At 38.9% G+C, this 17,426-nt stretch overlaps 1 protein-coding gene across 1 annotated transcript in view; it reads left to right on the top strand.

The window, feature by feature from the left end:
* The window catches only part of usp48 (ubiquitin specific peptidase 48), a gene marked incomplete in the record, with an annotated part of 222,083 nt that overhangs the window by 109,308 nt on the left and 95,349 nt on the right, over positions 1-17,426 (top strand). The window contains 3 exon segments of the mRNA XM_048254240.1: positions 1,052-1,231; positions 1,364-1,501; positions 12,977-13,126. Of these exon segments, the coding sequence (XP_048110197.1) occupies positions 1,052-1,231; positions 1,364-1,501; positions 12,977-13,126 (468 nt within the window).

Genomic DNA, 17,426 nt, shown 5'->3' with positions numbered 1-17,426 from the left:
GCCGTTTTGTCCTTATCTCAATAGTCCCAAATCTTTCCTTACCATAGCTATAAATAATGTCTCCCATTTTCTCTAATTTGCTTTCAGCCGTCCCCTTGAGCTGACCCAGGATGCTGACCAAATCACTATTAACATCTTCCCACATTCTACATTCTGCTACGCCTGGCCATCTAACCCCAGGCCTATGACCATTAATCTTCTCCCTCCTTAGCTGACTGGCCTCTCTTTCTGCCTCAGTGCTAGAACTTTCCTCAACAACAAGAGTGCTGATGTCCTGCGAACTGTGGGTTTCTTCCTGTCGCTCAACTTCAACCGACTGACTTGATGCACTTCTTAAGAAATAGCTAATTTAATAACTAAATTCAGAATGTATCACGCGTTAGTGGTGTGCTTCCTGAACAACGGTCCGTGTGGAACAATCAGATCCCTGCGAGTATAGTGCGTGTCATAGGAATTTAACGAGGCTTCGAGTTTTTGCCTCGTAATTTTTGTAATTGAGTTATACGAGTAACTCGATGAATCGTTTCAGCCCTACAGCTATTGATAATATACAGTTAAATTTGATGTTCAAATTTGTCTTATCAATCAAAAAAGCAATTTCATGCTTTCAACCATTGGTTTGGGCATTTCAAGGGCCGGTTTAGGCACCATTTTGGCACCGGCATAATTTTAAAAGTATCGATTTAGTATCAGATATTGGGTGTCAGATAAAACCCAAACGATACTCAACCCTACATGTAACTGAGCTATGCTACAATGTTGCTATGCTCTGAAAGTTTGTCAGATCGCTATTTTATAGCTATGATGCAACGTGACCGTTCATTTAATCTTCACAATTCCACCTTTGCCGGACTTAACAGTAACTAAGGGAGATATAGTGAAAGGTCAATTCCCAGTACTATTTTCTTTCTATGGATTTATTAGTTTGCCTGTCCTAAGGTAGAGTAGAAAATGTAGCAAATGTGTGTAAGTTTTTGATATTTTCTAGACTTTAGAACAGTTGTATGTGTGTTTATTCAAATGTGGATGCTATTACACATTTTTATTCTAGAGGACAAGTGTGTTTTTGAGCTGAGTGCCGTACTTATCCATCGAGGCATCAGTGCATATTCAGGTCACTACATTGCTCATGTACAAGATGCTCTCTCCAACGACTGGTACAAGTTCAATGATGAGGAGATTGAGAAAATGGAGGGCAAGAAACTGCAGCTGGGACTTGAAGAGGACATTGGTAATGCATGTTATTTTGAATATTTGATCAGTGTGAAGAGGTCCTACTTATTGCCAAATTATTGAGACATTTTGTTCAATGCATTGTTTGCTCATTCAATTAAACTGACTCCACTCAATTTTTTTACTACAGCGGAAACTGTCAAAATATCCCAGACCCGGAAACCCAAATGTGGCAGAGGAGACCACTGCTCTCGAAATGCCTACATGCTAGTATACAAACGGCAAGCAGAACAAGAGGACAGGAATGAGACCATTGTAGAGGTGCCAGGTAATTTACATGATGGGTGATTATTGTTAGGCATACGTTCATTGCATATTCATCGCATATTCATCGCATATTCACTTGCCCAGGCCATAGGCATAGGCCGTAGACATAGGGCTCTGAAGAGCTACAAAGTCACCCGAGAGACTCCTTTATTTATTAGCCTACTTTAAGGTAGGCTTTGTGGTTATAGTAATAGTTTACTAATGTTGATTTACATTTGGCTGTTTTCCTGTTCATTTGTTGAATGAAATGACAAAACAAGAAAGAAAATCTCAGATATGTTCAACATCCAGTATTTCCTGAAAGGTGCTTAATCTGAAGTGGTTACCAATCAGTGATGTTATAATATGCAAATTAGATGAGTAAATTTACCCTTTCATAAGTCAAGTCAAGTGACTTTTATTTATATAGCGCATTTTTGTATCCACAGAGTGCAACCCAAAGCGCTCCACATATTGACACACAGGACAAAAGATGCCGGGAGCGGCATAGTCGCCAGCGTACCTGTGACACCAAGATATGACAGCAAACAAACAAATTTACAAAATAACAAATGACACACAAGACAAAAGATGCTGGATGGAGCGGTATAGTCAAAACGGACAACAAACAAATAATAAAAAGTAAAAAAAAGAAAATAAATTTTAAAAGAAAATCATTATGTTAATTAGGGATCGACCGATATGTTTTTTTCAGGGCCGATATCGATATCAATTATTACCAAAACAGGAGGCCGATAACCGATATGTAAAACCGGTATTTCAGTTGTCAAAAAAAGGGGTAGATAGTTAAGGCGATATGCTGCAAAAATTTCTTTCAAAAGCATTTAGTTATGGAAACTTTTCTTTCTTCTTTTACACAATTGTCTATCAACTTGCATCACAAGTGTAAATCCTGTGTATCATGTTAATCCAAGAGCTGAGTGATAGCAATTGTTTTCATAGACTAGGCCTACACAATGGGCTATGCTTGTTAAGGGACCTGTCACAAAGAGGATGCTTTGCCATCGCATGTGTGAGTGCACGAGAGAGGGAGAGGAAGAAGTGCATGTGTGATGGCAAGTGTTACAGTTGAATAGTTTAACAAAACAGTTTTAAAATAGTTCTTAGGCTATTTAACCCTTTCGTGCCCGTGCCGGACATTCCATTTTTGGTGCTGGATGACCTCCTTACACAAAAAACCTTATTTCTTGACTATATTACATACCATCAATGGGATATACATACCATTGTAATCAGAAGGATCAGTTCTATCAAATGGTGTAAAATACCTATGGTAATGTTGATATAGTAATGAACAGTCTTTGAAAATCCTCTCCAGATGTATACCGAAAGTCGTTAAAATTGAATTTCATTCACATAAAAAATAATTTTCATCATATTTCTATACAAGATAGGGGAAAATATAGAGTGTATGACATGTTCAGCAAGTTGTGGGCTATTTAACAAAAAAAGACTGAATTGGAATATCATTAACCTTTCAAACGTTATGATAAATTTAGTGATCAGTGTAAAAAAATGCAGGAAACGGGATTTAGAATGTTGAAAGAATTCACATTCTCTTTCTCACCAAAAACATAAAAGTATGCATAAAAACTAATAATGAAGTCAGACACAATGGTTTAGATTTATTTGGTGCATAAGAATAAACCATTTATTTGTATATAAGCAAATGCTACAGTCAATAATATTGATATATAAAAAAAAAAACATGTACCTTACCAGTAATACAGGAAGTAAGTATACTGTATAGTTATTGAAGATCATTTCGAATAGAGACATAAAATACATTTGGTTCAACAGATACAACTTCCTTATATAAATCAGTATAATATGAAAATTATATACATCTATAAAATGTATTATTACTTATGAAAAGCTAGGAATACAATCAACTTCAAGATCACTCAAAAATCAATGTGTTCTAAACATTTGAAAGTGGATTACATAGAACAAGCCTGTTGAGAATAAACACATTTATACACAAACTCTCACACACACACACACACACACACACACACACACACACAAAGAGGAGGATAGGGAAAGGTGGGGTGGGGATCCTAAAGGTTGAACACAGAAGACCTATGACTCATAACGAAACGCATCCCCTCCTGTAGAATGCCAAATCTGACAGCAATTTTGTTTACCAAAAAAAACAAGTCACCTACCGCTAAACTCCGGGCCATACAAGCTACTAGTGTTATTATGTATTATTTTTTATAACAAAGCCAACCATTTTTCTTTGGCTCCTGCTGTACAGGAATATGTACTTGATGAAAAGACGACAGATTAGAAGTTTGAGCAGCTGAAGGCGAGGCTGAAATTTTGACGGAAATGCCTGCCAGCTGTTGTGAAGTCTTTCTGGCTGTACAAGGAAGTTTATTGTCACATGCATATAGTTACTGGAAGTAAGAAATGCAGTGAAATTATGTCTGGTGTCAGCCTACCTGTAGCTACCAAACCTAGGTTCAACACCAGATTCTGCATTGCCAAACTTGAAATAATAAGAAACTACTGACAACGGCAATGTCAATGGAGAAAAAGTGTACACAATATGTATTTATCATTTGGTAAACGCTCCCTGATCCCTTCAGAGACTTGGTTCCCCATTAGCAATGGATATTAGAGAGGGAAGTGAAGCCCCATGTCAATGATCAATCCTAGAAAACTGTGAAAGTCTTCTGGAGTCTCTTCGTCCCATGCCCCTGCACTGTGTGTTTGCATATGACGGCCTACTAAGCACAACCTCCCACCTGTTCCGGTTGATAAAACCACATATGCCTGGGACAACAACATATAAAAAACAACATAAGTCTATTTCACAGTGTTTTAGTGGCAGTGTACACCACCCTATGCACGCCACCTAAATCTATACCTTCTTCCTCCATCCTCACATGGTCTTCAACATTGTGAGCGCCAGCTCATCAGCAGTCAGCTACCTCTTCAGGCCTGCAACGAGGTCTGTGTAGGTCTTTTTATCCTCCATCTGAAACAACAGTAAAATCATACAAATGTAATACCTTTATTAATTTACAAAATAAAATCAAAACTACAGATGTATGTGTGTGTGCAAATACATACACCAGAAGAGGTAGCCTTGAAACTATTGAAGCATTCTGAGTAACTCAAAAATATTCAGAAGTATGAAAAGTCATTTTATTACACATGGGTTTAGCTGCCCTAAATCTGATTGCCTGGCTGGCATCAAGATAAAGACAGATTACATTTCACCTAGTAACTAACTACTGAAAATGCAATAATGACATTTCTGACATAATATGTGATTTCACATCATGTTTTCTATAACTACATATTGAGAGGACTAGAAAAGCTATCAAGTCATGTCATTTTAGAAAATGTTGAGACAAGCACGTCTGATGTTTGTCATTTAGAAGTTAGCAAGCTAAATCAGTTCACTACAAACTGCCTAGCGAGGTAACAACTTGAGGACAGGCAATAAGTTAATTAGCACTACATTTCTGACAGAATATGTAACTTCACATCTTGTTTTCTACAACTACATATTGAGAGGAGAACAAATATCGCTCAACTTATTTCATGTAGAACCGGCGCCAAACAAGCATGGCGCCCATTGATTTATCCAGCTTTGATGTGCTAGCGTTATACTGACTTGCCAATAATGCTTACCTAACAAACAAATTGGTACTAGAAAACAAACTTACTTACAGGTTATATACTAACAGGTTTTTAAATGAAATTGTCAAATGAAAATAACTGACATCAAAAGCAAACGAGAGTACTGCAAGCAGTTCAGAGTAATGCAGCTAGCTAAAGTTAAATGACGATGCACTTAGCCCCCATGCCATAATGTTGACGTTGATGAGAAAGCATATTTCTGTCAAATAACATGATTTTAGGACTACAAATTAAGATTAACCATAACTACAACCAATGTAAAAACATATATTACCTCAGTTTATCCAGCTGTGTGGTTTCCAGTCGAGGTAAACTCCAAAGAAGTGCAGGTGGCATCTGGCTGTTCATATCAATATATACGACTGAAGTGAAAAGTTTTTTTTCACGACTGATCTTCAAGTATCCAAAACATTTCGCGCCATAAATCCCTTAACCAATCATATCAAATTGAAGCTGATGTTGTCAGCATTGCGGGGAAGATTTCAGAAATAAAATCAGTCATTGGACAGCTGAGATATTAAATGATTGGTCATCATTAAAATGTTAACGAAATTAGAACGGTCGGGCTTGTAAGGGTTAAGCATGCAATTTGTGTCCATATGTTGGCTATAAGCTACACTTTTGTGAGCCTAAAAGGCACGTTAATAGCCAGCCCAGGATGAGAAATTACGGCTGGCCCTGGGTGCCTGTAGCCTAGTCTTTTCTGACGGGCCTTTTCAAAAAGGAGCAACTAGCGAAAGTCAAAAAATCTATCACATAACTTGGGACTTGTCTACTATATAAGGGATAACGTCCGCCGAGGTGTCCCGTTATTCACAATTAATGGATGAGGTGGAGGCAAAGGACTCCCGACGTCACAAGCTGTGTCACAAGCTGTGTTTAGCTGTGTCACAAAACAATAAGCTTTGTCAGACTACTTTTAAAATGATATTCAGGGCTATATACATTTTAAACATTTGGGGCTGAAGACCCGACAAGGCCTTGCGTGAATTCTTCAAGTGGGAAGTGTCAGGAATTTTCATACGAGAGACACTCTCATTGGTGGTTAGGATATGGAGTAGGAGATTGCCAGCAACATAGCCCATCACATTATGAGTGATGCTGAATTTAACATCAACTGCAATGTTTGATTTTAAATTAATGTAAATTTAGCCTCAGGGTGTCCGCGCGGTAGTAAAAGGTAGTAAATAGAATCTACCAAAATTAAGGCCCTTGAAAGGTAGTAAAAGGTAATAAATGCAATTTGACTTGGTAGTAAATTTTTCTTCACCACCTTAATATATAATGAGTTTACATTTTTTGCTTAATATTTGTGTCTACATGTTTTAACTTCATCTTGCCTAATTAAAAAATACATACGTGCCAACATGACCTGAGTGAGTCGGAGTCGATAGCAATGACGTAGAAGTAAACTGTGTAGAGTTCCGTGGAGAATCGTGGAGATCCGAAGAGTTTTTTAGGGGCCGGGGGTTTTTCACGTCATCTAGGCCCTACCGCAGGCTACCAGAGCAGCGTTTATCATATGGGCCTGCTGGTCCGGTGTCCGGTGCTTCTGTCACTCATCTGATAATATTTGTTCATGTATCAAAGGAGCGGTAGATGTAGGCCTAGGCTAGCCTATCACTCTGATAGCAGCTAAGAATAGGCTACACTCACTCCGTTAGGAGGCAACTCTCTCAGTTTGCACTAGGCTACTTCAGCTGGAAGTTTTAACAACTGTGGACTTGACTAGTGTAAGCTTTCGTTCAGCTGACGGTAGCGCTGCCATCTGACTGTGATCATCCAGAACTGCAATAAAATTCCACCTAGCCCGTCAGTAACAAAGTTCGAACTAGTCACTGACATAGTAACCGACAACTTTTTTTTAACGTAACCTAGACCTAGTATCTAATGTTACGGAATTGCAAGAAAACGAGTGAAAACAATTCCTTACTTTTAACCACACAAGTGGTTAGCGGTGTCATTTATTAAAACGGTAGAAAACTGAATCAAAGACGGCACTGTCCATCAACAAAAAAAGCATGCAGTTTAAAAGTCCCGTCATTTAAAGTCCCAGACATTTAAAGGGACAGCGATCACTCAAGACAGACCTACACCACAACTGAGTGATGAACGTGAAATTCTTTGAATAGCCTAAATACATACCATCAATGATATACATACCATTGTAATCAGAAGGATCAGTTCTATGAAATGATGTAAAATACATATGGTAATGTTGATATAGTAATGGACAGTATTTGAAAATCCTCTCCAAATGTATATCCGGAATTTGTCAATTTTATTTAATTCACATACAAATGAATTTTCATCATATTTCTCTACAAGATAGAGACAAATATAGAGTGTATGAAATGAAAGCAAGCTGTGGGCTATTTAACAAAAAAGACTGTATTGGAATATCATTAACCTTTCAAAAGTTATGATAATTTTAGTGATCAGTGTAAAAAAATGCAGGAAACGGGATTTAGAATGTTGACAGAATTCACATTCACTTTCTCACCAACAACATAAAAGTATGCATAAAAACTAATAATCAAGTCAGAAACAATGGTTTAGATGTATTTGGTCGAAAAGAATAAACCATTTATTTGTATATAAGCAAATGCAACAGTCAATAAGAATGACATTTAAAAAAAAAAAACATACTGTACCTTACTAGTAATACAGGAAGTAAGTATACTGTATTCATTGAAGACCATTTCGGAAAAGAGACATAAAATACATTTGATTCAACAAATACAACTTCCTTATATAAATCAGTATAATATGAAAATTATATACATATATAAAATGTATTTAATTTCATGAAAAACTAGGAATACAATCAACATCACTCAAAACTCAATGTGTTCTAAACATTGGAAGTGGATTACATACTTAGAACAAGCCTGTGGAGAATAAACACATACACACATATACACACAAACTCATACCCACACACACACACACTTACAGAGGAGGATAGGGAAAGGTGGGGTGGGGAACCTGAAGGTTGAACACAGAAGAGCTATGACTCATTACTAAACGCATCCCCTTTTGCAGAATGCCAAATCTGACAGCAATTTGTGTATCAATAAAACAAATTCGCCTACCATCCAGGGCCATACAAGCTACTTTAGTTTTATTATGTACGTTTTTTATAACAAGCTCCTGCTGTACAGGAATATGTACTTGATGGAAAGACGACAGAGTAGTAGTTGGAGCAGCTGAAGGTGAGGCTGAAATTACAACGGAAATGCCTACCAGCTGTTGTGATAGATTTCCTCCAAATTCTTTCTGGTTGTAGCTACCAAACCTAGGTTCAACACCAGATTCTGCATTGCATTGTCAAACTTGAAATCACAAGAAGCTACTGACAACGGCAATGTCAATGGAGAAAAAGTGCTTTCTGGTATTCTGCGTTTTTTGGAGTACACAATATGTATTCATCATTTGGTCAATGTCCCCTGATATCTGCCAATACTTGGTTCCCCAGTAGCAATGGATATAAGGGAGATAAGTGAACCCCATGTAAATGATCAATCCCAGAAACCTGTGAAACTCTTCTGGGGTCTTTGTCCCATGCCCCTGCACTGTTTGCATACGATGACCTACTAAGCACAAGCTCCCATTCCTTCCAGTTGGTAAAACCACATATGCCTGGGACAACAATGTGAGTAAAAAAGAACATAAGTCTATTTCACACAGTTTTTTAGTCTGCACCATCCTACGCACGGCACATACATCTATACCTTCTTCCTCCATCCCCTCATGGTCTTCAGCATTGTGAGCGCAAGCTCATGAGCAGTCAGCTACCTCTTCAGGCTTGCGAGAAGGTCTGTGTAGGTCTTGTCATCCTCCATCTGAAACAAGAGCGAAATCATACAAATACAAATTATTAATGTAAAAAATAAAATCACAAAACTACAGATTTGTGCATGTATGCACACAAAAGAAGAGGTAGCCTAAACTATTGAAGCATCCTCAGAATATACTCGAAATATTTCTAAGTAGGCCTATGAAAAGTCATTGTATTACACATGGGTTTAGCTACCCTAAATCTGATTGCCTGGCTGGCATCAAGATAAAGACAGATTACATTTAACCTAGTAACAAACTGCTGAAATGTAATAATGACATTTCTGACAGAATATGTGATTTCACATCATGTTTTCTATAACTAAATATTGAGGAGATGTGCTTCATCTATTTCAAGTCATGCCATCTTAGAAAATGTTGAGACAAGCGCGTCTGATGTTTGTCATTTAGAAGTTAGTAAGCTAAAATAGTTCACTACAGACTGCACTACAGATAACAACCGGAGGAAAGGCAATAAGTTAATTACATTTCTGACAGAATATGTGATTTCACATCTTATTTTCTACAACTAACTTTACATATTGAGAGGAGTAAAAATATCGCTCAACTCATTTCATGTAAGAGAACGCAACTTAGAAACGCGGCGCCCATTGATTTATTCAGCTTTGGTTTGCTATAATACTGTCTTGCCAATATAATGCTTACCTAACAAGCAAATTGGTGCTAGAAAACAAACTTACCTACAGGTTATATACTAACAGGTTTTTAAATGAAACTGTTAAATGAAAATAACTGACATCAAAAGCAAACGATAATATTGCAAGCAGTTCACAATTATTAGCTAAAGTTACGTGACGTCATGTGACCAGCTGTGTGGTTTCCAGTCGAGGTAAACTCCAACTTAAGTGCAGGTGGCATCCGGCTGTCCACGTCAAATGCACCGACTCAAGTGAAAATATTTTTTCAAGACATTTCTTCAAGTATCCAAAACATTTCGCGCCATAAACCCCTTAACCAATCATATCAAATTGAAGCTTATGTTGTCAGCATTTCGGTGGGGAAAGATTTCAGAAATAATATCAGTCATTGGACAGCTGAGATATTAGACGATTGGCCATCATTACTTTTGTAACGAAATTAGAACGGCCAGGCTCGTAAGGGTTAATGGTGAATTAAGTTTATGGCATTCACATTTAAATCATTCAATGGCCTATGAAAACTTGATCAGTTAAATTGTTCTCATAAAAGGACCAGCAGGCCTACAAAATATTCCAAATAGGCTAGTTTTATTGCAGTGACAGAAAACTGCAACATATGAGTTTAAAACCATGTTAAATTTGAAAGCATCTAGCTAGTGACAGGAGGTTTTAGGGGGGGAAAGAAACTCTGTAACCTACTTGATTCCACAGTCAATGTTCAGTATTTGGCCTATAATTTAGCCTATAATATTGGCATTTGAATCCATGAAAACTAACCAAAATCTATCATTTCCTATCGACAACAGACCCCAGTAACGCATCGAATCGCATTGCTACACATTTTGAAGTATTGAAAAGAATCAAATCATTGGCTTAAATAATCTATATTGTATCAAATTGTGATTAAACTTGATTTACACTCCTAAATGGCATCCTTACCTACCTACCTAACTGTTGTTTTGGGAAGTGTTTATCATGCAAGCATCGTGCATCCATGCTGAGTAATGCAATGAAATCATAGTTTTCAATTTTGCATTAGTAAAGCAGTCCACTGATGTGCATGTTTTCACGGACTGCTTTAGTGTCAAATGTGCAACAACAAGACCATACCAATAATAATGGCTTTATATATCCATATAAATAGATTTCTGGGCCTATTGTTGTTTTTTTTTTTGGGGGTAGTCGGTGGTGTTTCTTCATTTTTCACCACACATGTTTGGTGTTTTAGCGTCATTTTTGCCAAGGTTATCATTCACCTTATTAGGGCTAAGGGCTGGTTAGGATAACTCTAGGGCTAGGGTTAAGGTAAGGACAACTGAAACTGAACTCGACACTACAAAAAAACATTGTCATTGACAATGACCATACTTATACCATGTTACCATGTTCACAATTAGAAAATATTAGTGTACCTAATATTTATGATTTATACCTTATAGCAAGTAGTAAGTGGTGCTTTGCATACCCCCAAAAAAAAAAAAAAAAAAAAGGGCTGCTGCTTGATGTCGTGTTGGTAGTAAAAAATATTGTGGAGGTAGTAAAAAAGGTAGTAAAAATTCAGTAGTAAAAAAAGTAGTAAATTCAACTCTGATTCCTGCATATACCCTGAGCCTGGACTGTAAGCTGGCACACGATACGGTGCTCGATATGTTATCGGCGTCTATGAGCCAGAGCATAGGGGAGAATGAAACCAGGACGAATGAAGCACTTTTTAATTAAACGTAATTTACAAAGACATCGTAAAACACTGAAAGATGATATTTTGTCACTAGCAACATACATCTGTCCTTTGTCAAATATAGTTGCATGTATAGCTCTGAACAAAACCGTTCAAGAGTTATTTAAGGAGAAGTCGAACGTGTGTTTTGTTTCATGAAACATCCTACAGCTTAAATTATGTAAACTTCCCACAACTTCAATATTTGACAACATATCATGAATGGTACTTCAAGTATGTGTTATTTTAGATAGATTGCTGGTGGGCTATATGTCTTGGTTCATGTCTGTTAACAATTCATTGCCGTCATGGTGAAGCGCGTAGCCTATCTCGCTGTTGCATCCATTACAAACAAACATGCAATGTGAACGTCTGGGATTGAGGAGAGCACTAAATGCTCTACTGCAGGGGTTCTCAAAGTTTTGATTGGTGAGGGCCAATTCAGGAACCCAACATTGAACTGAGGGCTGCCAAAGGGGCAGGGGGAGAAAAAGAAAAAAAACCTGGAAAAAAATTTGTAAACATTTTAATGTCCAGGTTGCATCTCTACAGTTTATATTTATTGCATTAAACACATTTAATTCATAACTGAGGCTAAACCTGGCAAAACTTCTTAAGAAAAATGGCAATGCACACACAATCCCTGGGGTTCTCTACCCTCAACAGACACATTTGGGATATAACAGTTCTGGTTGCAGCCCATTTCAAGTACAAACTTATTTAGAACAAACAGTCTCAGTGTGCCTTGCTTCTTATAAGCATAGGCCTTATTCAGGGCCAATTCCAGCTACCAAAGCACCACAGGAAAACCTGACGGCCACGAAACGCCACTAAACGGAGATTCATTCTTTTCAAAGCACACAGTACAGTTGTACAGTTTTACAGATGTTATCAGATGTTATCGCGGGCCGCCAGAAATGTTTTTACGGGCCGCCATTGGCCCCCGGACTGCACTTTGAGAACCTATGCTCTACTGAATAAGCATGAAGTCAAACCTTTAAATGAAAAGCACTCTTTAATAATCCAAAAAATAAATCGCTAATGAAGTAAACTTGTGACCATCAAAAATCGTTTATCGCCTGTAACTCTGTGATAACAGGACGTAACAGCATTTGGCTGAGCAACGGAGGTTAATATGCTCTATATTTTGTCCAAATGATGTCTGTCTATCATCGTTGCACTCGGAGAAAACCAGAATGTTTCATTCGTCCTGCATTTCTTCTACGGCTGCAAACGGGATTCACTCGCAGTTAACCAAATATTTCTTTATTAGGGCAGGGCAGGCATATTTCTGGCTATTAAATTATTTCTAAACTGCTCTGCTAAAGTCTGTAGGTGAAGTCTGTGTAGGGCTCCATTTCTTTTTACGAGACACCCTGCTCACAAGAGACATCTGCCAGTTGTTTGGGTTGTTGCAGCGTCACTGGAAAAATACAAATTAAAGTCACGTGATCCCGTGTGATGTTACGCACGGACCGTGAGGGAAACTGGCCAATTTGAAGTTATGCCCACTGTACATGCATTTAGTGTTTGTGATTTCAATAAAATAATGTTATCCCGTGAACTTAACATTATCTGGTGTTGGTTGTGTTTTTATCCTAAGGATTTCTTCAGAAACTTGTCGAAAAGGACAATCGGAAGTTTGAGGAATGGTGCAATGAGATGGCTGAGATGAGAAAACAGAGTGTAGACAAGGGCAAAGCCAAACACGAGGAGGTGAAGGAGCTCTACAAGTTGTTGCCTGCAGAAGACGGTCGGTAAAAACATTTAATTTTCATAACACAACCTCACAGCATTCATGTCTAGGAACTGCACTATGGAGTGACGACAATACTGTTTATTATCAGAGAAGCTGACATGCTAAGTACAGAAGTTAATTCTGCAGTAGCAGCACTAAAATGTGACATGTTATTAGTTTCTCACAGAGTTTTTCTGTAATTTGTAGATTTTGTGAATTGTTAAACTGAACAAATACTGATGTCCGTGAAAACAACAATGTTGCCACTTAAATAATTGTGAAACACAACATAATCTGTAACAATAATTTATACAGTAGCATTATATCCTAGGGCAGTATGATATTGGAAAAAGTTAATATACCCGTAGTTTTTTTCTGCGCCATATATTGCAATATGAAAAAAAACCCTGAATTTTCACCAGAATCCTTGAATAGCTCTATTTGGAAAGATGTAGGCCTAGTCAGTAACCGGGTTCCCAAGGGTCATGGAATTTCCGTTTATTGTAAGGTACAAAATGCAAGATTATTACCTTCATATGACCTTCTAAGCCAATTTGATGGTAAACAAACTTGTAATAGGGGAATTGTTCACTTAGCATCGCTGTAGAGCATAGAGAGAACAAGCAATGCAACTTTAAGAATTGCCAACCCGTATACATCCCATGAGAATCGTGAAACTTTACCTTGTCAGTAGTTATAGCACTTTGGAGATAGTTTTTGCCTGTTGTTAGTCCTTCGCCTCCACAACGAAAGCATTTTGATTGTTTACGGGGAGAACAAGTTATGAAAATAGGCTATTTACAATGGCAAAGTAAAATATAAATATATCGCGACTCTAGGGTTAGCTCTAGAATTGCCAAAAAACCCTGAAACTGCAAAGGATGCCTGTAAGTCTATTCCAAACATGGAAAGTCAGGGAAATTTAGAATTTTTGGTTCAAGTCAGGGAATATCAGGGAATTTTGTTTTCCAGGCGCCGCCATTTTTTTAAAATCTCGCGTGTCACGGGAAGTTGATTGATGATAGAGCGAAATTACAGCTGATACGTGATACGTGATGGGGACCATCCTGTCTTCTCTTGTCTTCGTCTTATCCTCCGTTATGTCAGCTGAAGCTGCCGTCCGTAGGCTATATGCACCGGTTACTCATTCACGTGTACACCACGTCTTCCGTTAACTATTACTAATTACTGTTACTAATGCGAGTTTTCACGTATCAGCTGTAGTTTCGCTCTTTCTCGCTAATCAACTTCCCGTGACTCGTCTTTGAAAAAGCACTGGTAGTTTATTTACAAGTTCTCAATGTCTCGTTTTAAATGTTAGTAGTATCGGCTAACTAGCGCCGGATTTCGGAATTAAGGGGACAAGCTGAAATGGGCTATGAGACAAAAGTTCACACTCGGTATCATGTTTCAACACAGGTCAATATCACACCAAACTTATCCTTTAAGTGTGACTCGAGTCCGAGTCTCAGACTCAAGTCCCCATCTCTGCCTTTGACGGCCCACAGCCATATAATTTTGAGCCTCCAATGCGTGGTATGGGTGAGAGGCCAAATATAAATATAAATAATTCCCATCAAAGGAACATAAATATTTGGTGTGAGGAGAACCAGTGGAGAGTTGGTCAGGTGTCTTGGTAATTAGCCTAACTTGGCCAATGATAACGACAGTGTTAAAAAAACATTTTTACTCTTTTCAAAATCTCGCTCAGCAACTGTTAATAAAGCCAGCTTAAAAATTTCAGACACTTTAAAATAGCAAACAGGAAGAACAATTTGGAGGCATTACTTGCATGGTATCCTTTTAGCCAATGTCGTAAAATGCCTTCAGAAATTCCTAAAAACGTTGCAGATGATACTGACAGTACTATGTATATCCTCCCTCATTGCATTCAACTGGCATTCCTTAGGCGTCATTTCCACCAGGATGGCCGTAAATCTGTCTGAAATATGTGATATGACCTCTAGTGTTTAACGTAAATAACTCTTTCCATCAAGCTTTGTGTGTGTTTGTGAAAATGCTGGCAGCTGGTCTGTGAACTCTGGTGTGCTAGAATAGCCTACATATGGAATAGCCTACATCAGGGATTCCCAGGTACATGAGCTGCCACTAGCATACCTGCAAACTAGGCGGCGGCAACAACTTCCCATAGTCTGGAGTGAGACTATCGTCGGTTTCATGCGAGATTGATAAGCAAGTGATTGGCCTCTCTTTGTGCTATTTTTGAAGACCTACCTATCAGTTGTTTCTTTATCTCTCTCACTTTCTGTTATGCATAGCCTACCTGCAGCAGCGATATGACCAAGGAAGTGTATCTCTGATTCACGTTCCCGCAGCTGGCCGTTTTTGATTGCTTTGCCAAACAAAACGAATCTGCACTGAGTGCGATTGTGAATTTAGCTTGGCTTAATAATATTATGTTGTCTTGGAAAGTTATTGCTTGTTCACGAGTTATTTCATTTAGCATGTTTTCCATGTGTCGATGATGGTTAGACATTTCTCCAGTTCTCAGGGAGCGCAGACCTTTCCAAGGCCAAATGTAGTTATTTGCAACAAATCTGAAAGTGGACCTAGCAAAATATTTTGACTTGCTCAGTGATGGGTGTTTAATTTGTTTGTTTTCTGTCTAGCATATAGATCATAATTCTTGATAATTAGCATGCAAACAAGCGAGACCTGGGCTTCAAAGTCAAAGTCAAAGTCAAAGTCAGCTTTATTGTCAATTTCTTCACATGTTCCAGACATACAAAGAGATCGAAATTACGTTTCTCACTATCCCACGGTGAAGACAAGACATATTTTACCAATTTAGGTCCACAGACAAACATAACATTCAAGTAAACAAAAAAGTAAGTAAATAAGTAAATAAGAGGGCACATATAATAATGAAAAAATAAGAGCAGCAAAATGTGGTTGAAATTGTGCATAGACAGTCAATAAAAATACTAGTGCAAATTCAGGCCAATAAAAGGCTTGGGTAGTTCTATTTGACCTAAGTAAGAAGAAAGTGGCATAGTGGTGCAAGTTATGTAAGAGCAGCAGAAGTGTTGTGTTTCAGGACAACAACACCAGTTGTAAAGTGTACAAGTGTGCAAGTGTGCAAGTGGAGTAGTGCAGGCGGCCATTTTTGGGTCCAATGTCCAGGATGTTATGTAGCTGAGGGTGGAGGGGGAGAGGAGGGAGAGTTCAGCATCCTTACGGCTTGGTGTATGAAGCTGTTGGTGAGTCTGGTAGTCTTGGGGCGCAGGCTTCTGTACCTCTTCCCAGAGGGCAGTAGATCAAACAGATTGTGGCGGGGTGACTTGCATCACTCACAATTTTGGTGGTCATGCTGGGGTGAGGTGGGTGGTGTAAATGTCCTTCAGGGAGGGGAGTGAAGCACCAATAATCCTTCCAGCTGTGTTCACTATGCGCTGCAGGGCTTTCCTGTTGTATTCAGTGCAGCTTCAGCCCCACACAGCGATACAGCTGGAGAGGATGCTCTCGATGGTGCCTCGGTAGAATGTGGTCATGATGGCTGGTGGAGCACTTGCTCGCCTGAGTTTCCGCGGGAAGTACAGGCGGCTGAGCTCTCTTAGCCAGTGATGCAGTGTTGGTGGTCCAGGAGAGGTCTTCACTGATGTGCACCCCCAGGAATTTGGTGCTGCTCGCTCTCTCCACCACAGCACCGTCGATGGTCAGTGGCAGGTGTTGGGTGTGACCTCTCCGGAAGTCAACAACAATCTCTTTGGTCTTGCTGACGTTCAGCAGGAGGTTGTTGTCCCTGCACCACGTGGTCAGATGGTCGACCTCCAACCTGTATTGAGTCTCGTTGCCCTTGGTGATGAGACCCACCAGAGTTGTGTCGTCAGCAAATTTCACTATGTGATTGTTGCTGTAGGTTGCAGTGCAGTCATGCGTCAGCAGGGTGAAGAGCAGCGGACTGAGCACGCAGCCTTGGGGGCCCCTGTGCTCAGTGTGATGCTGCTTGAGGTATTGTTGCCAACACGTACTACTTGGGGCCTCTGACAGAGGAAGTCCAGTAGCCAGTTGCAGAGGTAGGTACTGAGTCCCAGTTTGTCAAGTTCTAGACTGACATAGCGCACCTATTGCTGAGACGGGCCCCTTTAGTTGGAATATGTGATCATTGCACCCTCAGTAGACACGAGAAGAGCAGAAAGACACCAACATAACATGAGGGATAGATATATTTCTTCACAAAAAAAGATATCAAATAATAATGGATTGAAAAGAGGTACTAATAAACCAGACATGCTAGAATAGAGACCAGAAAATGGACATCCACAGTCCCTTTCTATCAACACCAGTGATTTTT

This window comes from Alosa alosa, chromosome 10, assembly GCF_017589495.1.
Source record: "Alosa alosa isolate M-15738 ecotype Scorff River chromosome 10, AALO_Geno_1.1, whole genome shotgun sequence".
Lineage (NCBI taxonomy): Eukaryota > Metazoa > Chordata > Actinopteri > Clupeiformes > Clupeidae > Alosa > Alosa alosa.
The sequence above is the reverse complement of the archived record's forward strand: the minus strand, read 5'-3'. Positions and strand labels throughout refer to the sequence as shown.